Consider the following 24,813-nt stretch of genomic DNA (forward strand, 5'->3'; position numbering starts at 1 on the left):
CCAGCTCCCTGAGGTCTGTCTGTCTGAGTTTAAAGTTCCTTCACCTGTCCTCCTTCACTAACCTTACCCTTTCCTGCCATCACTCTTGCTGCCCAAAAACAGACATCAGCCCCTCGCTGCCCTTTGAATAGACTTTATTGGGTTTAGCCAAGGGCAGGCCCTGAGATGGGGGGTCTGGAGAGGAGTCTGGTGGGGCTTGCAGAGCAGCTATGTCCTGGGGACCAGGTTGGTTCTGAGGGGCAGAAGGCCATCCACCCACTCGCACGGTCGTTCCAGGAGCATCTGCCACAGCTGCCTCTCCTCTGATGTGGAATCCATCCAGGGCACCTGGAGCCCATAGCTGCTGCCTGGATATGTGCCGACAGGGGTGAAGGGCATGGTTGCATTGGACATTCTAGGTCCCAAGGAACACCTGCCTGGTCCCAGATTCTGAACTGCAGGCAGTTCTCAGTGGACACCAGTGCTCAGCAAAGGGCAGAGAAATGCCCAGGGCCACACACTGAGCCCCTGTCTCTTGGTGTCAGGTCTTCCCAGGGCCCAGCCCTACTCACCGGTGCCCAGGCTGAGGCGTGTGCCCCCCAGCTGGCGGCTGGCCAGGGCCCCCTGGTCCCAGAGGGACAACTCGGCACAGGCCTGGCGCAGGTCAGCAGGCCCGAAGCCATCGTAAACCATGGTGTGGTTGAACACAGGGCTGAGGCTGCGCCGTACCACCCTTGTCCTTTGGCGGCTGGCCCGGCTGTCATCAGGCAGCACTGAACTGTGCGGAAGGGAGCAGTCAGGTGGCTATCCCCTCCCACTCCCCAGGACCAGCCAGTCACCAGATCTTCCCCATTCTCCCTCACAATGTCCGTGTCCTCTGGCTCCTGCCTGGGACCCAGCCTCAGACCTTCACTACTTGTGGACCTTTGGGCCAGCCCCCTCTCAGGCCTCTTGTCTTTAAAAGTGACAGCGGTTATTCACAGGACCCCAAAGAATACAGAAATACAGTTCTGCTACTTCCCTGCACAATTCCCTTCATCGGCTCCCTGTTGCCCCCAAAAGTAGTTTTCAAACTTTTTAAAGCCTCCCAACCCTTTCTGCAAGACAAAATATTGCTCAGAAGTAAAAGCACGTCTGTGGTGGAATCAGGGCTAGGAACTTAGAACCTGATCCACCTAACTCTTAGCATTTTACTCTCTAAGCGTGGGGTAGCACCTGGAGGCACCCCTAGAGGTCCCCCAGAGCTTACTTTGAAAACTATTGAACTTTAAGTTCAGGGCCAAGCCCCAAGGCCTGGCCTTCCAGGTCTTTTCATGGAAGAGTCCCTGTGACCTCCCAGGTCCCAGCCTCAGTTCTCCGAGTCCTATGGATGTCAGTCACTCTGAAATGCAATTCCTCAAGGATGTGTTTGACTTTCCTGACTCCAGGCTTTTGCTCAAGTTGTCCCGTTCACCCCTATACAGTGGTCAAAGATCAGACTGTGGTGGGGGAGCAGGGTATCACCGGTGGTTGATTAGGAGGGGTTTGTCAGAGGTGGGGAGCTCCAGAGCACATGGGGGGCGGGTGGAGGAAGGGAAGTGGGGAGGTCTCCATGCCCCTCACCACTGTACGTAGGTATCCAGGGTTCCTGAGCGCAGAGGCACGAGGTCCTGAGCTTCCTTCACCCAGAAATGCAGCTCCCCACTGGGGGGCAGTCCCGGGCCTGCGGAGAGGCTCAGCTCAGGCCAGGCTGCCCCACGCTGCCCCCGCCACCGTAGCAGGACCGGAGGCCCCCTCCTCCCAGGGTCCGTCCGTGTGGCCCCTCTCGGGCGGTCACTCACCCTCGGAGCTGGCGGGGACGTACTTGAGGGACAGGGAGAGCAGCCCGCGGCTGGGGAGGTCGTCGGGAGAGGGCGGGGCCTGCGAGAGGTTTTCCGGTCAGGGGCGGGAGCCCGCCCCAGGGAAAGGGGCCTTGAAGGGGCGGGGTCTCGGGACACCGAGGAGGGGCAGTGGGGGGGGGGCGGAGGGGACCGAACAGGCCGTCCTTGGGGGAGGTGAGGCCGAGGGGGAGGTGAAGGGTCAGGCGGTGTCTGAGGGGGCTGGAGGAAAGCGCGGCGGGGTGCAGGAGACCTAGGCGGCAGGGCCTGGCTGCCTCACCCGGGACTGCAGGGGGAGCCAGGTGGGCTCAGAGTCCCAGTCCCACGTGTCGAGAGGCACTTCGACTTCGCCCAGAAAGATGTTGCGACCCAGGCTTTCGCGGTGCCACACGGACAGGCTCAGCACGCGGCCCCGGAGCTCGGCCTGCGGGATGGAGTACTGGGGACAGGGGGTGCGCTGTAAGGGGCCGCCGCGCCTGGCCCCCGCTTCCGCGCTCCGGCGGTGTGGACGGGGGCTTGTCCTACAGCGCTCCCTGCACGAGGGAATCCAGGGGAGCCCCGAGGGGCCTTAGTGGGGGTCTAGACTAGCGCCATGCCCACCCCTAGACGGACCCACTGGAGAACGCGTGGACGGAGGGCCTCCCTGCCGCTCCTCCCGCAGAACGGAGGATCGGAGCGACGGGGAACGACCATACTATGGCTGCCCCTGCCACCCGGCCCCCGGGGAAAGGGGCGTCCGGTTCATTAATGGGGGCCGCCCGGTCTCGCAGCCTCACCCGCAGGGTCTCGTTGAAGACCGGGTTCAGATTCCGTTTCTTCACTGTGGTCTTGCGCTTGCTCTGCTTATCCGGGAGGAGGTAGCTTTTGACGTAGCTGGGGCGGGGTAGGGGTGAGGAGGACCCGGGCTTAGTGGGGGGCCCTCCCAGCTCCTACCCCCACCCGGGGGCCTCCCCGGCCCCAGCCCGGAGCACAGCTTCCCGAGCAGGGCTGTCCAGGAGTTAGTCACTCGACCCCCACGCCTCCCAAGGACGTTGATAGTCCCATTTTGAAGACAAGGAAACCGAGGCCAAGAAGAGCGGTGGGGCGGGGCGGTGAGAGCGGGTCGGGCACTCACGGGTCGGAGCGGCGGCGGCGCGCGGCCGCCAGGCCCTGGCACTGGATCACGTGCACGCGCAGCTCGGCGGGGCCCGGCTCGTAGCGCAGCGCGAAGTGCACGGAGCCGCGCACCTGCACCGCGCCCGCCTCGGCCTCCCCGGACAGGCTCAGCTGGCTGCCGCTCAGCTGCGGGACGGGGTGGAAGTCAGGGCTGGGGGCCCGGAGGGCGTGGGCGTGGCGGTCGGGGGGCTCCGGTCAGGGGGCGAGGGAGAGTTCAGGCCAGGGCGACGCGCGGGGATCTGCAGGGAAGGCGTCCCCCACCCGTCTCCTCTGCCCCCCGGCCCTAGCCCTCACCCCTCACCGTGGAGGAGTTGAGGCTGGACACGGAGGAGCTGCTGCTGAGCATGCGGTCGACTGAGGAGCCGGGCCCCGGAGCCTCTTCCCCGTTCTCCAGGATCTCGGGTGCGGCCTGGGTCTGGGGGGTGGGGAGTGACTGGGCGCCCTCTTTCCCAGCCCCTCCCCCGACGGCTCTCAGCCTGGGGCGGGGGCACTCCCCGCCCAGAATCCGCTCCGGGTCTTGGGAGCAGCCGCGGGCCACCCGCCTACCTGGGCTGGGGGTGGCGGCGGCTCCTCTCCGCGCGACCGCGGCTCCGGCTCCGGGTCCGCCTCCTCCGCCGAGACCTGCGGGTCCCCGGGGCCCGGGGCTGGGGTGGGGCATAAGCTCCTGAGCCTGGCCCTCTCCTGCCCGCCCTAAGCACATTGGGAGGGACTGGTTTGCCATCCCTGTGACCTGCAGATTCAGGTCCGGTGCTGCGGGAAACCCCTGGAGACCACACACCCACACCCACACCCACGCACGCACACACACGCGCGCACACACACGCATGGGCAGGAACCAAGGAGAGAATTGGAAGGTGAAGGAAGGGGAACACAGTTTGGGGTCACTTAGAGCCGCCTCCGATCCCTGAAACCTCTCTGTACTCCCCAACACTCACCCTCCTACTCACCTTCCTGGGCTTGGGGCTCTTCCTCCTGATCTGAAGCCTTTAGGGGGACATATGGTGAGGGAAAATCAGGTTCCTGAAAGAAGCAAAGGGTGTGTGTGTGTGGGGGGGAAACTAGTGATGAAGGGGTCAAAGGTCACAATGGGGTCAGCCGCCAGAGGTTCCAGCTGGTTACCCCAGATTTATTGGGCACAGTGCTCAAGGCAGGGCTGGCAACCAGCTGCAGGACCAGTTGGGCCTGTCCTTCACACCTCCTCATGCTCAGGCGCTGCTCCGCCTGACTCCCAGGGTCCCATGGGTGGCAGACAGTACCTGAGACCTGAAACTCACCCAGCACAGTCCCCCACCACCCCTAATAGCCAGCTTCTGAGATTCCCTTAGAGGCCAGGTCCATAACCCCATTTGACAGAGGACAATGACAGTGCCCAGACCAGGGTTTCCTGAGTCTCACATCCCACTTCCACCTGAGCAGCATTGGAGGCCCACTGCTTAGCTCATTCTGTCACTCATTACTCACCTTAGCCTTGCTGAGCATCTCTTGGGGTGCCTTGTCCATGGGGAGCCTAGGAGAAGGGAGAAGTGGTTGTCAGGGGAGAGGCCCCAGGGGACTAGTAGACACCCTTCTCTCCTCTCCCTGCCAGGCTGCCTCACCTGGACTCCACCTCCTCTTCAGCATCTTTCCCAGCAGCTTCAGCCTCCCCATCGCTGCCTGGAGCCTGATCTCCTGTGCCTGGGTGAGAAGTTCTGTGAACCCTTGGTCTCAGGAAGTCTGGCCTTTGGAGCTGTTCACTCACTGCCCGGAGCTCATTGAGGGGTGGTGCCCACCCAGAGACACATTACCAGGGGCCCTCTCTTCCTGTCCGTGTACACCCAGTGCCCTGGGCTGTATGACGCCAGCCCCATCCCGGGGATCTCCTCTCACCCATGGAGCTCTTCTTCCTGCGGATAGAGGCTCGGAGAAGATCAGAGCCAAAGTGGGCATGGTGGTGCCGTTGTGAGCGTGCTTCCTGGAACCAGTCTCCTGTCAGGATCTTCAGCTGCCCAGGGTCTGCCACCGAGGCCCGGAGCTTGCTAGAGGATGAGGGAGGGCACAACTGTCACCCAACCAACATTTCTCCACCCACTCTGTGCCAGGCCCTGTACCTGGGGCCAGGGACACAAGAGCAAATCAGACTCAGTGCTTACTCTGGATCAAGGAGCTCAGGTTGATGGGGAGACTGGTTCCAGAATAGACAAGTACACTATAATGAGGTGGGTGCCATGATGGATATGACAAAGGCCAGCTTTGCCTGTGGGAATCCAAGAGGGCTTTCCAGAGGAGGTGACGTTTGAATTGCTTCTTGAAGGACAACTTGGAGTTCTCCAGGCAGAGAAGGAGAGTAATTATTCATTAAACGACTACTGTGGGGGCACCTGGGTGGCTCAGTCAGTTAAGTGTCTGCCTTCAGTTCAGGTCATGATCCCAGGGTCCTGGGATTGAGCCCCGCATTGGGCTCCCTGCTGTATGGGGAGCCTGACACTCCCCCTGCTTGTGTTCACACACACACACACACACACACTCTGTCAAAATAAATAAATGACTACTGTGCATAATCTCTCCTTCTAATTCTATGAGATAGTGCTCCTTAGTCCCATTTTACAGATGAGGAGAGTGGTGCTGGGGAGGTCAGCTGAGTTGCCCAAGGTTACATAGCTAAGAGGTGTCTGTCTGTCTCCAAATACTCCTGGTAAGCCCCATGTTCCTCTGCCACTGTGTTCTTCCAGGAAGAAGGAACAGTATAGAAGTGAAGGGTGTGTTCAGGGACTCTGAAGCACCTGAGTGGCTCTAGTGGATACTCTGTGTATGTCTGTCAGGGGCGGGGGTTACTGGTGGAGGATGAGATGGGGGAGGCTGGCAGGGAACTCATCAGGGAGACTTTGTGGAGCATGCTTAGGAACTTGCCCCTGAAGCAAGGTGCTGAGGAACCATGGGCAGTTTCAACAGGGGATTATTTTTTTTAAAAATATTTTTATTTATCCATCCATGAGAGACACAGAGAGAGAGGGCGAGAGAGAGAGGCAGAGGCACAGGCAGAGGGATAAGCAGGCTCCCTGTGGGGAGCCCGCTGTGGGACTTGATCCAGGGACTCGGGGATCATGCCCTGAGCCAAAGGCAGGCACTCAATGGCTGAGCCACCCAGGCGTCCCTCAGCAGGGGATATTACGGACATATCTGGGAGCTCGGGCTGCAGTATGACCAGTGGTCAGAGAGGACAAGCCTGCGGGCAGGAAGGCTGGTAAGGGAGCTGGTGCAGCCACCTTGGGAGAGGTAGAGAGCTGCATGGGTTAAGGGCGGAGGTGACCAGTGGGCAAAAACAGGAACCACCCAGATATCTGACAGGCCACACACTGGGAGAGGGCAGGGGTGCACTTGAGTTCCCAGTGCCCGAGGCCCCGTCCTCCCCAGCTCCTCTGCCCTGCCTCACCTGACCCGGCCCTCCTCCAACTGGCGAAGGTGGGCATCTCGCTTCAGGACATCGGCAATGGCCTCCTGCTCCTCCTCCGTCAGGAAGCTGAGGTCCAACAGGCCATCAGCCTCAGGCTCTGGCTCATGCGCCATGGGGAGGCTGGGCAGGGCCCACAGCCCCTCTTGAGATGGGTGGCCCCTCTGGGGCATCAGCTGGGGCAGTGCCCCAGCAGGGCACGCGTGGTTCCCTGGGAGCAGATCAAGGGGCAAGTCAAATACAGGGCACATCCTGGAGCTGACTGCTCTTTTCTGCCCAAATACATGCCCAGGTGGTGGGCATGGTACAACTCCAGGAAGGCTGAGATCAAGGTGCCATCAGACGCACCCATGGACCTGTGCATACGCTGGCTCATGAACACATGGATACACTTGAAGATGGTTAAGGGAGCTGGTGTGTGCAGAGTCATAGATGCACACACGCTGGTACATGTAGACACATCCACCCACAGTGAGATGCACACTCGGTCACATGCACACACAGATAGCCGCATAGACAGGCACGTGCATGCCCATTCCCCCGCTCAGGACCCAATGCAGTCTTAGTGCTAAGGCCCATGCCCACACCAAGAGATGTACACTCTTAAACCTGCATACAAGGCTCCACAGAATGTAGAACTTGGGGACAAAAACACAACCTGAGATATGCACGGGTCACACAGACTTCTGCATACATATCACCCCTCCACCAACTGGATCATGAGCTCCTTGAAGACAGGGACAGGGCCTCACCTCAAATCCCATACATTGCACACAACAGACGGTTGGTAAAAGTTTGATTAACCGAATGCAGAAATACACTTATGTCCATGCACATACACACACACAGACACATAGGTGCACACACATATCTGCTCCCCCCTCCATAGCCCCCCACCCTGGGAACCTCCCAATATGGGTTCCCTCCCTCCACCCTTCACCTCCACCCTGCCCTGTCCCATTTGGCCTTCCTGTCTGAGGCAACCTCCTCCCCAGCCTACACCTCCACTTCCTCCCCCCTGAGGTAACCACTGTACCCACTCCCACTGAGGCCTCCAGCCAGGGATGTCCCTGCTGCCAGCCCTACCCTCTTGCCTGGATCCTGGGGCCCCTCTGCTCTGGCCACATTGGTTCTCCCCCTCCCCCAACCCAGGACCTGGCTGGGGTCCCAGGGGTGGAGGCCAAGTGCTGCAAAGCAGCTCAGGCTGCCCAGGTACCATGGTGACTCCGGAAGGAAAACATTCGCCCAGCTCTGAGGGGCATGTGGACGTGGCAAGGGGTCCATGGCAGAGTGGAGGCATGGCCCAAGCCCACCGGGCAGTCTCCTCCCCTGCTGCCCCTCCCATCCCCTCCTATGCCAGGTCCAGGGACAGGCAGGACTGAGATGGAAGAGGGATCTCTGCAGGCAAGTCCTGGCTTGTGCCCGCTGCTGCCTGAGCTGTGCCCTCCCAGCTGAGTCAGTGTCTGAGCCAGAGAGAGCGCTCTCCCTCTGCTGCCTCACCCTCACCAGGGAGCTTAGGGTTCCTGTCTAGGGGTAGAACTGTGTCTAACCCTGTGTGAATGCCTGGCTGCCCCATATTAACAACACTTCCTGAACATCTGCGTGCTCAAAGTGCTGGGTGCTGCAAATGCGCGGCTGGGGGCTCTTCTGTGGCGTGGTGCACAAGCCTGTGCTGAGGTCTCTGTGTTATGTTGTGCCCTTGTGAGAGTCTGAGTATGGCACACATGTCTGCATACCGTGGGGTCTTTGAGGCTGTTTGTTCTGTGGATGTGAATATTGTGTCACCACATGTGTGTCAATGCATCATGTCACAATGCAATGCCGCGTGGGTGACTGTTGTCTGCGTTCAGTAACTTTCTGGGTGACAGCACTGTGTGGTTCGTGCATTGTAGATTTCTCCCTATGCTGGCTGTGTGACGGGCTGTGTGGTGGTGTGTGCTCTGGTGCCCCAGGGACCACCGGCGGGCGGAGTGTGTGTTTGGGGGTGGAGGTGGGGGACGTCCTGCAGACCTGACCCTGCTCTTGCTCAGCAGGCCTGCCTGGGCTCAGCTGTGGGCATCTGAGCCGAGGGTCCCCAGCAGTAAGCCCTCCCTGAAGTTCCTTCTCCTAGAGGCGGAATTCAGTGTCCCGTCCTCCCCACTCTATTTCAACACTATAGGACAGACCCATTGGTCAATATGTTCCAGTCCCAGACCTGCTCCCACCTCCCTGGACCCCCAAGGCCCCAAAAGGTACCCAGGATACGAGGTGGGAGCATCTGCCCCTTGGGACGCTGGCAGGGAATTGGCCTTGAGGTGTGTTACCTGTAGGGGTCCAGTATGGATCAGACACCTCCGCAGGGTGACCCACGCTCTCCTGTACTCCTGGAGTTTCAGGGCAGAACTTCTGGAGAAGAGCAGAGAGGGACTAAGGCTGACTCAACCAGCCACCGTGAGCAACTACCAGGGGAGGAGGAGGAGGAGGAAACACCTTCTTAGCAGGGCCTGATGCAAAACCGGGCCTGGACTCCTGGCACCCTTGGGGTGCATGCCAGCCTTGGCTTTCAGAGAACCCAGAGCTGATCTGGTGGGTGGGAGACACCTGAGGCTTGGCCCCAGCCCTGCTGCAGACTGATTCTGTAACTCCTGGGAGCAGGGCAGGCACCAACCCCTCAGAGCCTTGGTTGCCTCATCTGTAGAATGGGTGGCCGCCCCACCCTGACTGCTGAGTTGCTGATAGGAACTTGCTTTGAAAGCAAGGTTAGAAACCTTTCTAAGAAGCAGAGTCAAGGAAGGATTGCTGACTGCAGGCAGACAACCCTGAGTAGATTTCGACCCTGAGTAGATTTCCTTCTCTGCCACTGTGTGACCTTAAGTAGGTGTCTCAACCACGGTGAGCTGCGATTTCCTCCTATGCAAACTATGGGCAGTGGTGTGAAGAGCCTATTCCAGGGGGCAAGAAATTGCCCAGCCAGCACATAGGAGGTGCCAGGTGTCCCCTCTCAGACACGGTACATTTTGGCAATTGCTGCCCCTCCCTATATCCATATGCAACTCCCAGGAAGTGCTGGCCACAGCCCAGCTGCGCTGCCCCCTAACTCTGTATCCTCCACCCCCAACCAAATTTTATTTCCAAGTTCCCATTGCTGTGAACAGCCCCTGGCCTCCTGCTGCTTGCTGCCAGTGCCCAGACTGCCTGCCCCCTGCCCCCCATCCTCATCTGTCCCCCATCACTTTTGCTCTCCTACTGCCCAAGTGTCAGTCAGTACCGGCCCAGCCTCTTCTGGAGTCCTCCTCTTCCCTATCTCCTGGCCTCCATTCAGCCCCTCTGGTCCTGCCTGCACAAGGCTGTTGGAGGCCCTTTCTGAGCCCTACTTTTGTCTGTGATTCCTCAGCTTTGGAAGGTGCTGACAGACAAGCAGGGTGACCCTCTGGTTCCAAAGTCCTCCCAAAAAGCCTGGCCTCCCTGAGGCCCTTTGACTAACTCTTGGGCTGCCCCACTCCTAGGCCTGACTCTCATAGCTGCAAGGTAAGTGCAGCTCTGGTGTCCTTGCCACCCACATCCTTAGGGGCCTACCCAAAGGCTCCGCTTCCCTTGATGCTCCCTTGTCCCTCCCCACTTGCCACTGCCCCCCCCCCCCACCTCTCCCTGGGCTCCCCTGCCTCCACACTATGCAAGGAGCTTAGGGCTTAGGTGAAGAGGTTGGGGGTGGGGGCGGGGGCTGGAGGCCAACAGGTCTGGCTTAAACTTCTGGCTCTGCCATGTGGTCTCCAGTGGACTTGGATCAGTGACAATCTCTGTAGGCCTCACTGTCTGCCTTTATAAAACCAGGGCAGTGACAGCAGACATCTCCTGGGACTGCTCTAAGGAGTGTCCCTTGGCTTGCCTCCAGCATCCATTCTCCCTTCTCTTAGGTCACAGCACCCAGTCCTTTGGAGAAGAGCCCCTCCCAACCTTACCCCCTGTGTTTTGCCCACATGGTGGTTCTGAGTGGGGGCTCTGGAACTAGGCTTACTGGGCTTGAACATGGTTCCACTCTTCCTGCCTCTGTGTCCTTGAGCAAAGCACTTTACCTCTCTGCGCTCACTTCATCTGTAAAATGGGGACAATAGCCCCAAACTCATGCGGTTGTGGTGAGGGTAAAGGACTGGGATCCCGGTAAAGGACTTTCTGATGAGGCCTAGCACACACTGAGCACTCAGTAACCTGGTGATTTTTTTTTTTAATTTTTATTTATTTATGATAGGCACACAGTGAGAGAGAGAGAGAGAGGCAGAGACACAGGCAGAGGGAGAAGCAGGCTTCATGCACCGGGAGCCCGACGTGGGATTCGATCCCGGGTCTCCAGGATCGCGCCCTGGGCCAAAGGCAGGCGCCAAACCGCTGCGCCACCCAGGGATCCCCAACCTGGTGATTTTTATGGCACCTCTCTGTATCCTGTTTCCCCCAGGCTAATTTTAAAGTTCTGCTGGGTGGGGGCAGGCCTTATTGCTTTCTCTATCCATTTTGCTGTGGTTGTCCTCTATACTGGAACTCTTCCTCCCCGCAACCAACTCTCAGCTGGACCTCAATATACATGCAAAACAGATTTTTGAAAATGGAATCGTTATGGAGAAGGGAGGGGGCACATCTCTCTTGCTCTGGAGAAACCCCAGCACTGCAGGGTCTGGGATAAGCTGATAGAACCTTCCAGAGCAGCTAGGGCTGTCCTCAAGGCCAGCCTCAGGAGGAACACAAAAGGCCCTCAGGATTCAGAGACCAAATTCTTTGCTAGTTCAACTAAAATGACACATGACACATGGCAAGGTTAGGAGAGACGTCACCGAGGAAGTGGCTTTTACACCAAGCCTTGGAAAGGAGGGCCACAATTTCAACAGGTGGGAGGCAAAGGACCAGAAATAAGCAGGCTCTGCCGTCTTGCTGGAGGGCAGGGCAGTGACCTGATCACTGGGGGTGGGCATGAGGAACTTGGCAATATGACCGATGGACATGGAGAGGCCAGAGGCCGGGGTGATCACCTTGGCTTATCCCCAGCTGTGCACCCGACAGGTCCAGGGCACTCGTCTGCACAGCCCCACCTCCCAATGCTACTGCCAGTTCTTCCCAACAGGAAATACAGGAGGGTTTCAATACTCACCTGCCTTGAGGAGAAAGCTCTGGAATGGTACACGTGGAAGGGTGGGGGCTTCCACAGCCTGGACCCATGGCAGGAGGGACCTGAGGGAGGTGGACCTCTCTATAAGCTCTGCCTGACATAGGCTAGGCACTGGATGAGGACTCAACCATGGTCCTGGCAACCAGAGCCCTCGCCAGGGGGCAGAGGTACTCAAGGACATCAAGAAGAAACGAGCTCGAGGGGCCAGGGGCCACTGGAGGGAGAAACAAGGACAAGACACAGTCTGGAGTCAAACTCTTTATTGCCCTGCCCAGGGAGCCCTGCAAGGAATCCACAGAGCAGAAGTGAGGGGCAGCACATGCCCTTTCCACAACTTGAAGATAGGGGGCGCCAGTGGCAGGTGGGAGGAAACAGCTCCCCTCCAGCTACCTGGGCACTGGCTGCTCTGATGCCCCCCACCACATCCTGGACCCATGGGGCACCATCACCAGTGCCCCCAGGCAAGGCCTGTACCTGCGGTGGGACCCAAGCTTTGTTTCCACTGCTCTGGTCTATGGGTGGTCACCCTGGACTTGTCAGCCATCACTCATCTCTCCAGGCTGGCTGGGGGAGCCCAGGCCCCCAACTGCAGGGGAAGATGGGCTCAAGTGCTGGGAAACCCAGGGTGAGTGGGAAGCAGGAGCTACATGGGCTGGAGGGTACCAGGAGATGGGGCACACTGCCCCTAGTGCAGCTTCTGTCAGACATCTGATCGGGGGCCCATCCAGCCCTACTAGATCATTCTAGAGTCTAGTGGTGAAAGTCCTAGGACAGATTAGCTTGTGGAGACTTCTTAGTATACTCCACCTGCCCTGGAACCAGAGCCCTAGCAGGTGGATGTTCTCCAATTCCAGCTCTGGCCCCCTGTGCTGCCTTGTCCGGTGGTCCAAATGTGCTCCCTTTCCCCATCAGGCACTGGGCTGAGGCAGAGGAAGCCCAGCAGGCAGTGGCAGGAGCAGCTCTACAGAGGGAAGCTAAGACCTTTCCAACAGATGAACAAAGAGGGTGCCTCAAGGGCAGGGCTCACAAGCCTGGGGAGGAGGGGACAGGGAGCTTCTTAGTGACCAGTGAGACACGACAAGCAAACACCCCCACCCCCCCTTGTCTTCAGTCCCTATTCAATCCTGTCTAGCCCAGACCCCTGGGTCTAACCAGCAAACCCATCACTGCCTTTTGGGGCAAGAAGAAAGAATCTGGAACCAAAAGGGGTGGCAACTGCCTGCTCAGGAATCTGGTGGGCTCAGGGCCATGACGCAGCCATCACCGAAGGTTGAAGACGAGACTGACAGTTAGGATGATGCCCAGGAGGAGGACGAAGGGCAGCCAGGTCTTCACGAAAGCTCCGACACTGACAGAGAAGAGAGAGGGGAGTCTGAATAGGAAGACCCGATGAGTGGGGTGTGTTTCAGAGTCCTGTCTGCCTACTGACCCAGATGGGGCTGCTGCTCCTGAGGAAGCTCCTGGAACCACTCCTCCACCCCCACATTTGGTCAGTCAAGGGAATGGGCCCAGCCTGGCTCAGCACCGACCCTGTAGGGCTGCCAATTACAGTCCCGGGCAAGGGCTGTTCCAGGTTCCTGGGAGCATCTGACATCTCACTGAGCAAGTACAAGAGATGTGTCCACCCTCTCTGGGCCTCACTGCTCTATCCACAAACACCCCTCTCTGGGGAACTCTTCACTCTTGGTGTGGAATCCAAGGGCTGCCCTTGGGAGGCCCACTGGGAGGGGAGGGATCAGCAAGTTAGCGCATGATGGTGTGGCCGGAGCTGAGGGGCCGGGAGTCACGGCTCTGCCTCAGTCTGTGTGTGACCATGGTTACGGTCTTCTCTGGGGACCTCTAAGAGACTTTGGGACTTAAAAAAAAAAAAAGACCCCTAAGATTCTCCTTTTCAGAAGCTCTTAATGATGCATACAGCTAGCGAGAAGCCTAGAGAGGCTTCGAGGTGAGACCAGGCACGTGCTGGCTCCCAGGTGGGTGAATCACTCAACCTCTCTGAGCATCCTCAACCTAAGAATTGAGGTCAAAATGCCTTTGACCTTACAGGTTGAGCCTGTGGCTTCAAAGGTCCTCCCAGGCCACCACTAAGGCCCACCTGCCCAGAACCCTGCCTCTGATGAGGAAGGATGGGAAGGGATCCTGTAGGGTAGTTACCACCCCCTCCTTGGAGGGTCTCCATGTTCACCTGACCTGAGCACAGGGCTCTGTGGGCTCTCAGCCTCTCCAAGGAGCCAGAATCATTACCTCCATTTGACCAGGGGCAGTTGCAGCTTAAAGAGGCCAAGGCAGGTGGCTGAGATTGCACAGACTTCAGCATGGTCACCTTCCTTTCCATCAGGATCTCAGCTAGTTACTCTAGAACCCTCATGGTTCCAAACAGCAACTGCTTTGTCCCTGTTCACTGCAGGACTCCACAAATGGCCATGATGGGATCCTTGGGAGAGCAGCCCCAGAAGTGAGTTACGGGTGGATAGCTCACCTGACATACTTCCCATACAGCAGGCAGAAGAAGCAGAGCGTCACCATGTTCCAGTTGGTGCTGTTGTTATAGCGCATCAAGTTCAAGGCCAACGCCACATGTGAGTGACAGTTGTCACAGCAGAGACTGTGCTAGAGGTGCAGGAAGGGTTGCTTTAGGCTGGGCTGTGGGGGAACTCCCACCCCAGTTCCTGTGATCAGGAGCAGCCCACCTACCATGCGGTGCTTGTACTCCTCAGAGGCGTCGTGCACAGCTGTGTCCCACGCATTGGGCCCGCTAGCATACACCTGAGCAGGGTCCAACTTCCAGTACCTGGGAGGAGAGAAGGGGTTCTGGGCATTGGCTCACCTCTCTTACAGATAGCCTCACAAATGTTCTGGACACCTGCTCTGTGCAGGGCCCTGAGTGTGTGCTGAGGCTGCAGGGGTGAGGCAAGTCCAGGAAAAGAGCCACACAGTGGACAACATGGTGTGACAATGCCTGGTGCCGTGTGAATCCTGGAGATGATATGGGGGAATATGAGAGGCTTTGGGGGTGACATCTGAATCTAATTTGAAGGAAGAGGGGTTGGCCATGTACAGAAGAGGGAATGGGCATTCTAGGTAGAGGGCACAGTGTGAACAGAGGGAGAGGCACAAAATTGTGCAGCATGTACCAGGAGTTAAGTGACTGGGCATGGCTGGAGGGGTCAGAGAGAGGAACAGAGTGACAGAACACTGGAAGGGGAATCAGGAAATGCAGGTGAGGCCACATGGTGGGGGACCTGAATGTCACTTTGAGTTTATTCACAGGCAGCATGCTCTCTGCCCCTCCCTTCTCCACACGAGACTAGGGTGAATGGGAGAAGAGCCCGTGGAGCTAAAAGCTCACAGACCTCGAGCTGGGTGAGAGTGGCTATGCCAAGGCGCAGAGGGCCCAGAGGGTCTCCAGCTAGGGAGTGCTGGGAGGGCAGGGCGCCCTCTGGTTGCTGTGTGGGGAACAGCTTGGTGGAAGAGCCTAGAGGCTGTGCCTGTCCTGTGGCTGGCTGTGCAGGAGCTCCTGTCTGGAAACAGGTGCCTTTAAAAAAACAGCCTGGCAGCAGACATTCAGCCCAGAGGTCCTTGGCCAACATTTCCACCTGCCTGTAGAAGTCAGAAAGTGTTGGGGAACCAGTTCCAGACTGCCTCTGCTGTGCGGGATACCAACTCCTCCCTGGGGCCTGACTCACCAGGGGCTGTTCTAAGCATACTGATGACAGAGACATTGTCACCAGGCCCACAGCTGAGAGGGCCCCCAAGACAGAAAAAATTAAGGGATGACTAGTTGGCTCAGTTGGTGAAGCATGGAACTCTTGATATTGGGGGTTTTGAGTTCAAACCTCATGCTGGGTGTAGAGATCACTTAAAAAAAAAAAAAAAGACAGAAAAAACGAAGACCAATAATTCCAAACACCCAGACATACCAATAGCTCCCAAAGGGCCTGACTACTTTTATTCTAACCAGAACTTTCCAGATGAGTTCCAAGCAGTGCCTCCTTTACACCTTAAATGGCTTGTTTATTTCTGAGAAGAATCTCGATTTTGGAACTTATGGGTATGAGTCTTAGCTCTGCCACTTCCTGTATGATTGTGACCCTTTTCTTTCCTCATCCTTCCAATGGACCTGAATACAACCTTGTAGAGCTGAGGCAAACTCTAGATGGTCTGTGGGTGAAGACCCAGCCAGGGACTGGTACACGAGATGCTTGGCACACGCTGTTTGCTCTGGGAGAGCCTGGCTATCCTTCCCCTCATCCCATTCTCGGGGTGCTGACTCTCGCTGTGTCCCAGAAGGCCTGGCCCTAGGGCTAGTCACATGGGTGCTCATCACTTACTTGGCGGGCTTCCCAAAGGCCATGTTGTCTTCCTGTTGAGGGACAAGAGCAGAAGTCAGTGGAGGACCTGCATCTAGCCTGGCAGACAGGACTGGCCAGCGGTGGAAGTGCAGTGATTAAGAAGGGGGTATGTCAGGTGGGAAGAAGTGGCATCTGGGCCCTGCTCTGGGGCTGGCACAGCATTTAAAGTGCCAGCAGCAGCTTTTCTGTGAGAAGGCAGCATTTCGGCAGGGCTGCACAGAGCTCTGCACCCGGGAACCAAACACGTGGAGGGCCAGTCACGACTGCCCTTCTGTGTGGCTCCCACGTATAATTCTCTCACTCTAGCCCTCATTTGCTCCAAGTTCTCTGATCAATCTCAGATTGCTCACGGGGAGGCAGTTTCCTCTGTGGTATAAATGACAACACTCTCTGACCTCCTGACCCGACAACAGTGGCCCACAGAGGCTCTTCTCTGTCTGGTAACCTGATTGAATCATTCAGAGCAAGTGTAGGGGTTGGGGAAGGCTTCCTACGAGGGATGTTTCATCCAAGCTCCAGACCTGCCATACAAGGGCCGGGGCAGATTTTGGGTTCAGAATCAAGAAGACCCAGCTGACAGAGCTGGTCAAAGATGAATTATGATAAGAATATATAAGAGCAAAACACCTTTGTCATGTTAAGATGGTCATGACAACTATTAATACAAACAGACTGGTACCATCACATCCCTTCATTCCAGCCTCTGATGGAGATAAAGCTATGCCCTGGCAACAGGCAGGATGCTGCTGCTCATCTGGAACAGGCCCACTGTACCCATCTTGAGCACATCCCCTAAGAACACAGCTGCTCCATTCTATAAGCCCCACCCCCTCTTCTCCATGGTCACACCCAGAGAACCACATCAGCCTCCCGTGTCCCCACCTTGTGACTCCCACCTTCTGAAGGTCCAGAGATGTGGTTCCTGGATGGTCTGACTCTCCACTCTTGCCTCTAACCCCTACCCATGTCTTGGTACCCCAGGGATGGGCAAAGGACTGGGTCAGTTACTTAAGAATCCTTCTGGCCACACTGCCCTCCTGGCCTGTCCTGGAGGCAAGAGAAGGGGGAGAGGGGTCAAACACTGGTGAAGAGCAGAGGGCCAGTGCCAGGACTGTCTGGTACCTACATTCTCCTGGGCCTTGGGCAGACTGGAAAGCTGCCTCAGGTAGGACAAGCCAGTCTTCCACGTAAGCCTTGGAACCCACTGAAGGGAGGCCAGACGGGAACTCACCGAGACAAAGTAGGGGCCAGCAAAATCCCGAATGACTCCTGTGGATGTGCAGATGCCCATGTGGCCGATGATGGGGAAAAACCACCTGCGAAAAAAAGGACAGGGAAGGGACAGAGCTTAGGGTGTCTTTCAGCTGGTCAGAAAGACTCTGGGGACACTCCATCCAGTGTGAGAGTATGTGAATATTGTGCAATGAGTGCCAGTTAAGGAGGCTGGGAGGCTGGGGAAGGACAGAAGAGGGGTGAGTGCAAACGAACACCATAGTGGAATACCACTGCACCCCAAGAATGGCTAAACCATAGGGATGGTAACATGGAGTATGGGGAGGCTGGGGGGCAACTGGAAATGTTTCTACTGCCTTCGAAAACCAGCAGTTACTCTATGCCTCAGCAATCCCACTTAAGAGTGGACACTCAGGTGAAACAAATGTCCACCAATGCCAGGTACGAGAATACTCATAGCACCTTCATTCAGCATAGCTCAAAATAACATTGTCAGAACTCACTGAACTGCACATTTAAAATGTATGTACTTTATTGTATATAAATTATATCCCCCCAAAAAATAAAAAAAAATAAATTATATCCCAATAAAGTTGATGTCTTCCTCCCAAGTTTTTATTTAAATTCCAGCTAGTTAATGTACAGTGCAATATTAGTTTCAAGTGTAGGATTTAGTGATTCATCACTTACATACAACAGCTGGTGCTCATTGAAACAGGTGCCCAGCTCAATACCCGTCACTTGTTTAACCCATCCTCCTCTCCACCTCTCCCAATAAAGTTGCTTTTAAAAATAACTAGAAGGGATCCCTGGGGGCTCAGTGGTTTGATGCCTGCCTTTGGCCCAGGGCACGATCCTGGAGTCCCGGGATCGAGTCCCGCGTCAGACTCCTGGCATGGAGCCTGCTTCTCCCTCTGCCTGTGTCTCTGCCTCTCTCTATCATGAATAAATAAAAAAATAAAATCTTTAAAAAAAAATAACTAGAAGTAATCAATATGTCCAACAATAGTAAAATGAGTAAGTAAATTAGGGTATAGTCATGAAATGAAATGTATGTAACAATAAAAAAAGAGGGGCAGCCCCGGTGGCGCAGCGGTTTAGCGCCGCCTGCAGCCCAGGGCGTGATCCTGGAGACCCTAGATCGAGTCCCACGGCAGGCTCTCTGTATGGTGCTTGCTTCTCCCTCTGCCTGTGTCTCTGCCTCTCTCTCTCTTCCTCTCTGTCTCTATGAATAAATAAATAAAATATTAAAAAAAGAATATACTTCTGCTACACACAACACATATTCTCACAGGCATTAGGCAGTGAAAGAAACCTTTCACGAAAGTCCATGTATAATACTCTGCTTATATGGGGACGCCTGGGTGGCTCAGTGGTTGGGCATCGGCCTTCGGCTCAGGGCATGATCCTGGAGTTCCAGGGTCGAGCTCCCGGCAGGGAGCCCGCTTCTCCCTCTGCCTATGACGTCTTTGCCTCGCTCTTTCTGTGTCTCTCATGAATAAATAAATAAAATCTTTTTTTTTTTTTTTTTACATTTTATTTATTTATTCATAGAGACACAGAGAGAGAGGCAGAGACACAGGCAGAGGGAGAAGCAGGCTCCATGCAGGGAGCTTGATATGGGACTCGATCCTGGGTCTCCGGGATCACGCCCTGAGCTGGAGGCGGCGCCAAACCCGCTGAGCCACCAGGGCTGCCCCAATAAATAAAATCTTTAAAAAAAAGTACTCTGCTTATATAAACTATAAGAGGCAAAGCTAACCTATGGTGCTAGAGGGGAAAAGAGGGGTGATTTCTGTGGCAGAATTAACTGGCACAAGGGAGTCCTTTGGTACTGGAAATGCTATCTTCACCTGGGTGACATGAGTATATACATATACAATAATTCACTGAACCACATACTTAAGATTTGTCCACTTTACAGTGGTTTTTTTTAAAGATTTATTTATCTATTTATGATAGAGAGAAAGGCAGAGACACAGGCAGAGGGAGAAGCAGGCCTCATGCCGGGAGCCCGATGTGGGACTCGATCCCGGGACTCCAGGATCGCGCCCTGGGCCAAAGGCAGGCGCCAAACCGTTGAGCCACCCAGGGATCCCTACAGTGTTTCTTATGTCTCAATAAAAAAGTTACAAAAAGGGGATCCCTGGGTGGCTCAGCGGTTTGGCGCCTGCCTTTGGCCCAGGGCGCGATCCTGGAGTCCCGGGATCGAGTCCCACATCGGGCTCCCGGCATGAGGCCTGCTTCTCCCTCTGCCTGTGTCTCTGCCTTTCTCTCTCTCTATGTCTATCATGAATAAATAAATAAATCTTTAAAAAAAAAAGTTACAAAAAGCGTGAGAGGGAGACACTGAAACCAATCTGTTGGTGGGGGAAGGGTTTCAGGGATGGCTGCTCTTAAGAGATGATGAAGTAACAATAGGTGGAAGGATAATGAAGACAAAAGCATGGTGTATTCCAGGAACTTAAAGCCCAAATTTTTAAAAAACCAAATCTCAGTTGGACCCCAATATGCAAAACATATAGGAACCCCTGATCTGTCTAGGGCATGAGAACCATGGTACTACAAGGGTGTAGGTGCTGAACAGACTGATCCAGTTTGAGGACTCGTGGGGAGGGGGTGGGGAGAGAACTCATTACAAGGCCAGTGGCCGAGTGCTGGTTTGAAAGCTGCATCCTGCTAGGGAGAGGTAAAACCTCAATCATTAGGGGATGGAGCAGTCAGCAAAAGCTTTGCAGAGGAGGTGACTTTTAACCCTGACCCGTGAAAGGACAGGATGTCTGTCATCAGGCAGAAAGCAAAACTCCAAAGCAGCAAAGTGCTGCATATGTCTGGAGGACGTGAGGGGACCAAGAGTGGAGGGAAGAAAGGCAGCCAGTTCAGAAGCTGTTTTGGAATACTGGCAAGAGATGATGGTGATCCTGACTAGAGTATTGGTGGGTGGTAAGGTGGCTGAGACGCAGATGGATTCAAAAGATCCTTAAAAAGAACACTGGGCAGTTTTATGACCAATGGGACAAAGGCCTTCCTAGATCTGCTTCCCAGGCATCTGGAAGGATGATGTGGCCAGAGCCGTGTCTTGGGAACATAATCCAGGTTCCACCGTTCCCTTGCTTAACACTCATTAATGGCTTCTTGTTACACTTAAAATTCCTTCGAACAGTTTGGGTTTGCTTACTCCTTGATACCACCTCACCCCTCTTTCTAGCTACATTGCCTGCTTCAGGTTCCTCAAACACACCAAATCTTCCCACTTCAATGCTTTTTGCATTTGCCTCTGTCTGAAACACTCTTCCTCCAGAGCTTCACACAGCTGGCTGCTTCTCATTATTTAGGCCTCAGCTCGACTGTTCACTTGGGAGGTTTTCCCTGACCATATCTTTTAGAGTAGCCACACACCACCCCAGGAATCCCAGATCTCATCACTCTGCTTTAATTTCTTCATAGTATCTACTATGAAATTAATCTTGTTTACTCACAGGGATACTGTCTTTCCCCACTAGTAAATAAACTCCAAGAAAGCAGGGATTTCCTTATTTGTTACAGTCCCCAGAACAGTGCCTGGCATGCAGCTGGAGCTAAGAATTCATTGACTGATAAATGATGAATGACAGAATGTCCTGAATTTTTTAGTGGAGTCAGGCTCTGAATTCAGAGCTGGGTTGAATCTTGACTTTGTTTTGGGCAAGTTACTCATTCCCAACTTTGTCAGTGAGAGGTGGATAGTAATAATTACCTCAATGTGGGGCTACTCTGAGGATTAACAGGCTATGTTTGCGAAGTGCTTAACACACTTCCTTGCATTTGTAGTTGCTCAATGTCGTTACCATGAAGTACTCGATAAGTACTTGCTATCTAATTGGCTGGACTGGCATAGAATAAGTTGCTAAAGAGCTATGGTGGCTATAGGCTAGACACTCAGAATTATGGGAAAGTAACTCCTCTGGCTTTTCTCAGACCCTGATTTCAGAAACCACCCTCCACCCCCATCTCAGTTCCTTTCATCTGGATGGGGAGAAGGTCTGGGTTTGACCAGTAACCCACATACCACAGCTGTGCCGGAAATCAGAGTAAAGGCTGGAGACAACAGCAGAGCCCTCAGCCTAGGGAAGCCTCAGGGAAGAAACTCTGTAAGTATTTGTCAGTCTGGAAGCACCATGAAGGCAAACTCCAAAGCTTCTTTGTGGACTACTATCTACTCAGACCCAGTACATAATAGATCCTCAATAATTACTCATTGAAGGAAGGGAGGAAGGAAGGAAAGAAGTTAGGAAGTTCCTAACCTTGGAGAGCTCCACCTGGTAGACTATCTCAGTGGAAAGAGCCTCACGCTGGCTTCTAAGCCTTTATTTCCTCATCTACAAAATGGGGATGACAGTATCTATTTTCATTAGGTTGACATAAGGACTGAATGAGATAATGAATATAAAATGTTTAGAATAGAGTCCAGAACAGAGCATGTATCCAATCTTAGCTGCTTTTATTAGTAGCAGTAGCTATTATCTGGCTTTTCATGCAGAATTATCAACATCTTTGAGGGGTGGACAGATCCTTGAATTCATTTGCCTCCTCTTTGATCCCCTTTCCAAAGACAGATGACAGTTCCTTGTGCCACATTTATTCCTAGCTCTGCACTCTAGGTCAGCTATCAACACGATGCACTGCGATAGTTAGTTCCTGTTTCCCCCTTCTGCTGGAGGTTTGACAGGGGAACTCTGGCTTATTTATTTTATGAACACATGCACATAGGTGAGAACAGAAATGGTGTGAGCTGCTCCTGGCCCAGCTGACTGCGGAACGTGATGCCTCCACCTGATGTTGTTACCAGGTCTCTGGAAAAGAGAGGATTCTATGAATGTGTTTCTGAGAACAGGGAAAAACCAAAGAGGTCTTAAGAAAAAAAGACAGGTTTTCAGTAAAACCGATACATTCCTTGAATACCCCTTCCAGTTATTCTCATGTTAACATTTTATTTTCTTCATAGCACTAGTCACTATCAGAAGTACTTTATTAGCTTACTGGTTTACTATCTCCTTTCACCATGATTTAAACTCTATGACAGCAAGGATCCTATCTGCTTCATTTGTCACTTTATGTTTTTATCACTTTGAACTACTCTAGGCACAAAGGAGTCAACTTAGCAAATGTATTACAAGAACACTGAATGAATGAATGAATGAATGAACACACTTTCTTAACATTTTTATTTTTAAAGGATTCAGACTTGAAAACTTTTAAACCAAATGCATAAACATTTGAAAACACAAGCAAGTGAAGTATTTAACATAATACAAAAAGTCATTTTTGGATCATCAATATATAACGCCAGAAAAATGATCCCTTCTCCACACCACTTGGCTGTTTATGATACAGGGAACACATTTATCTCATCAGGTAAGGGGAGGCAATCAAAAGAGAGCATGTTATGGAGTCAGAAAGTCGACTGAGTTTGGGATGCCCTTGCTCACTGGCATGTGAACCTGACCAAGACCTTTAATGGTAAAGAGGAAGCTCAGTGTCATCATCTGTGAAATTACTACCTTAGAAAATGACCGTGACATTCAGAGGAAATGGGTGTGAAAGAACTTGACCAATGGTCCAGCACTGTGAGGTGTGGTTTTTAGCAGTTGTCAAGGCTGAGGGAGGAGAGCAAACCAGCTCCCCCAACCCAGGAGCTCTTCTCTAAAAGGTGGCTCTACTATAGGAGCACCTGCTCTCTCTCCTGACAAAGGAGGAGGTCAAGGGAGGCGCGCTGCCTTGGGAGGCAGACATCCTGGGACCTAACCTCGCTTTGCAACTGAAGTAGTGTGTGATCTCCAGCCTCAGCACCTGGGAGACAAAGCGTTGGACTTCCAGATCTCTGGGGCCCCTTTTCACTGTTGACATCTCAGGAGGCAGTGGTCCCAGCCACACTCCCGCTCTCGCCTCGACTGTCTTGCGTATAAGGAAGTGATCAGCAAGCATTTGCTCAACGAACGAATAAAGCAGTGAATGAGTGAAGGTGTCTCCTCGGCCCCGGTGAGGGGCCCCCTCTTCCGTACGCCCACAGGTCCTGCGCTTCCCAGACACACAGAACCTTTTCCGCCGCTCTACAACCGTCCTTCTCCCTGACTACACCAGGTGTCAGGAGGGCGAGGAGCGAGTCCCATCTGTCATCAGAAACTGGCACGGCGCAGGTGACGGGGTTCTGTGACTGGGCGAGGGGTGCGGGCCGGACCCGAGGGAAGGGCTTGCAGCACGTCGGAGCCGCAGGCTTGGCCCGGCCCTCCCCGCCCCCCCCCGACTCTCCCCGTCCCTCGGCGGACGCCGGGCGAGACTCACGTGAGCACCGGGATGGGCGTCCACACCACGCAGTAGGGAAAGCGGCTCCGGTCCACGTCCATGGCGCTGCTGCCCGAGCCGCTGAATTGCTTCTTGTCCGTCTCGGCCGCCGTCGGTGCCTCCACTTCCGCCATCCCGGGTGGGGGCGGCGGCGGCGGCAACAGGAGCGGCGAACTCCCTTCCGCTTCCGCCATGCTGCGCGCCCCCCGCTCCGGCGGGCCCCGGGCTCCGGCGCCGCTCGCCCCGTGGCGTCACTTCCTGGAGGTGGGGTCCGCCGGCTTTGCCTTCCCCCTGGGAATCGGGGCCGCAAGCCTCTGGGCCGGGCCTGCCGGGCCCGCTGCCTCGGCGCCGGCCAGCCTCGCGGGTTTGCGGCCGCACGGCCGCGCGGAGGGAGGGATGCCCTCAGGCAGCGCGCAGTCTGGCGCGGGAGCCAGACCGAGAACTCCGTGCTTCAGAGCGCGAGGCCTCCCAGGAGGTGCGATGCAGTCGCTATTTATTGAGCGCTTCCTGAGGGGCCAAGCACTGGACATACATTGCTTTTAACCCCCATAAACTGGTTTGACAAGCGAGTTTAGGTGTTTCCCCCAGATTGCAAGTGAGAAACTGAGGCTCAAGAGGTGCGGTGAGTGGCCACGCTCGAACCCAAGTCTATGTCCCTTGCCCTTTTCATTCTGTGGTCTCTCATGAGGTGGTGGTGCAGAGGAAGGCCAGACTAAGATGCCGTGTCGTGTGCTAGGAGCAGGGGAGACTTGCCGGGAGCTGTCTGGGCCGTCTTGGTGCTGGCCAGGGGGCACAGAGGTTGGGGGTGCAGGGATGCGTGCAGCCGTGCAAAGAAAGAAAAGGCTTTGCAGAGCGCAGGGTACAGGACTGTGAATATCACCTTGGTTGCAATCAATCACAAACCTTAGATGTGATCCGAACCCTTCGTGGCGCAAATGGAAAAACTGAGGCTCAGGGAAGTTCGTTAATTGTTTGAGATCACGCACAACCAGTATAAGGCAGGCAGGCTTAAATCTTGGGGGTTTTTTTTTTGGGCTTTCTAAAGGATGCCAAGATAGCCAAAGAAAATGGAATCCGCTGGGATGGGAAGGGGAAATGTGGGATGAGAAGGAAGACAGCAGCTAAAAATCAGGCTAGGAGGAGGTAGGGACAAAATCAGAAAAATGGGAGCTGTGCCTTCTTGGGAATGTCTTTTTCTTCCACTGAATTACCCTCTCAGTGCTGACCTATAGAAAGCCTGCTGTCCTGTTACATATCTGTTATGGAACTCTAAATTCCTCGATTTCAGTACTTAGCCTAGCTCCTAGTACAGAGCAGATGCCCACTAGATGTGTTTTAATGACTGAATGGATGTTT

At 54.8% G+C, this 24,813-nt stretch overlaps 2 protein-coding genes across 3 annotated transcripts; both read right to left on the minus strand.

The window, feature by feature from the left end:
• Positions 1-117: 117 nt before the first annotated feature.
• On the minus strand, positions 118-8,836 carry SYTL1 (synaptotagmin like 1). Of its 2 annotated transcripts, XM_041767875.1 has the most exons (15): positions 8,721-8,836; positions 6,400-6,628; positions 4,857-5,005; positions 4,586-4,664; positions 4,452-4,497; positions 3,938-4,010; positions 3,537-3,634; positions 3,292-3,405; positions 2,950-3,116; positions 2,612-2,708; positions 2,116-2,274; positions 1,800-1,878; positions 1,582-1,681; positions 552-757; positions 118-347 (listed from the first exon to the last, which is right to left on the minus strand). In XM_041767875.1, exons 2-15 carry the CDS (start codon positions 6,588-6,590, stop codon positions 208-210), a joined length of 1,698 nt encoding a protein of 565 aa, XP_041623809.1. In that variant the 5' UTR covers positions 6,591-6,628; positions 8,721-8,836; the 3' UTR covers positions 118-207. The 2 variants fall into 2 exon arrangements, with proteins under 2 accessions (XP_041623809.1, XP_041623810.1); XM_041767876.1 differs by lacking the exon at positions 6,400-6,628 and having other exon boundaries at positions 8,721-8,774.
• Positions 8,837-11,796: 2,960 nt separating this feature from the next.
• On the minus strand, positions 11,797-23,711 carry TMEM222 (transmembrane protein 222). The gene is made up of 6 exons (XM_041768050.1): positions 23,458-23,711; positions 17,135-17,219; positions 15,883-15,914; positions 14,246-14,342; positions 14,031-14,161; positions 11,797-12,899 (listed from the first exon to the last, which is right to left on the minus strand). The coding sequence occupies exons 1-6, from the start codon at positions 23,649-23,651 to the stop codon at positions 12,812-12,814; spliced, it is 627 nt and encodes a 208-aa protein (XP_041623984.1). The 5' UTR covers positions 23,652-23,711; the 3' UTR covers positions 11,797-12,811.
• Between the last annotated feature and the right edge of the window lie 1,102 nt (positions 23,712-24,813).

This window comes from Vulpes lagopus, chromosome 8, assembly GCF_018345385.1.
Source record: "Vulpes lagopus strain Blue_001 chromosome 8, ASM1834538v1, whole genome shotgun sequence".
In the NCBI taxonomy this organism is placed as follows: domain Eukaryota; kingdom Metazoa; phylum Chordata; class Mammalia; order Carnivora; family Canidae; genus Vulpes; species Vulpes lagopus.

Excerpts from the sequence above, each read along its gene's own strand:
- SYTL1 (XM_041767875.1), bottom strand. The coding sequence starts at position 6,590 with ATGCCCCAGAGGGGCCACCCATCTCAAGAGGGGCTGTGGGCCCTGCCC. Across the intron at positions 4,498-4,585 it reads GAAGAGGAGGTGGAGTCCAG|GCTCCCCATGGACAAGGCAC; the intron begins GTGAGGCAGCCT and ends CCCTTCTCCTAG. Across the intron at positions 758-1,581 it reads CTGGATACCTACGTACAGTG|TTCAGTGCTGCCTGATGACA; the intron begins GTGAGGGGCATG and ends CCTTCCGCACAG.
- TMEM222 (XM_041768050.1), bottom strand. The coding sequence starts at position 23,651 with ATGGCGGAAGCGGAAGGGAGTTCGCCGCTCCTGTTGCCGCCGCCGCCG. Across the intron at positions 15,915-17,134 it reads CTGGCCCCTACTTTGTCTCG|GAAGACAACATGGCCTTTGG; the intron begins GTGAGTTCCCGT and ends GTCCCTCAACAG. Across the intron at positions 12,900-14,030 it reads CTGTATGGGAAGTATGTCAG|TGTCGGAGCTTTCGTGAAGA; the intron begins GTGAGCTATCCA and ends CTTCTCTGTCAG.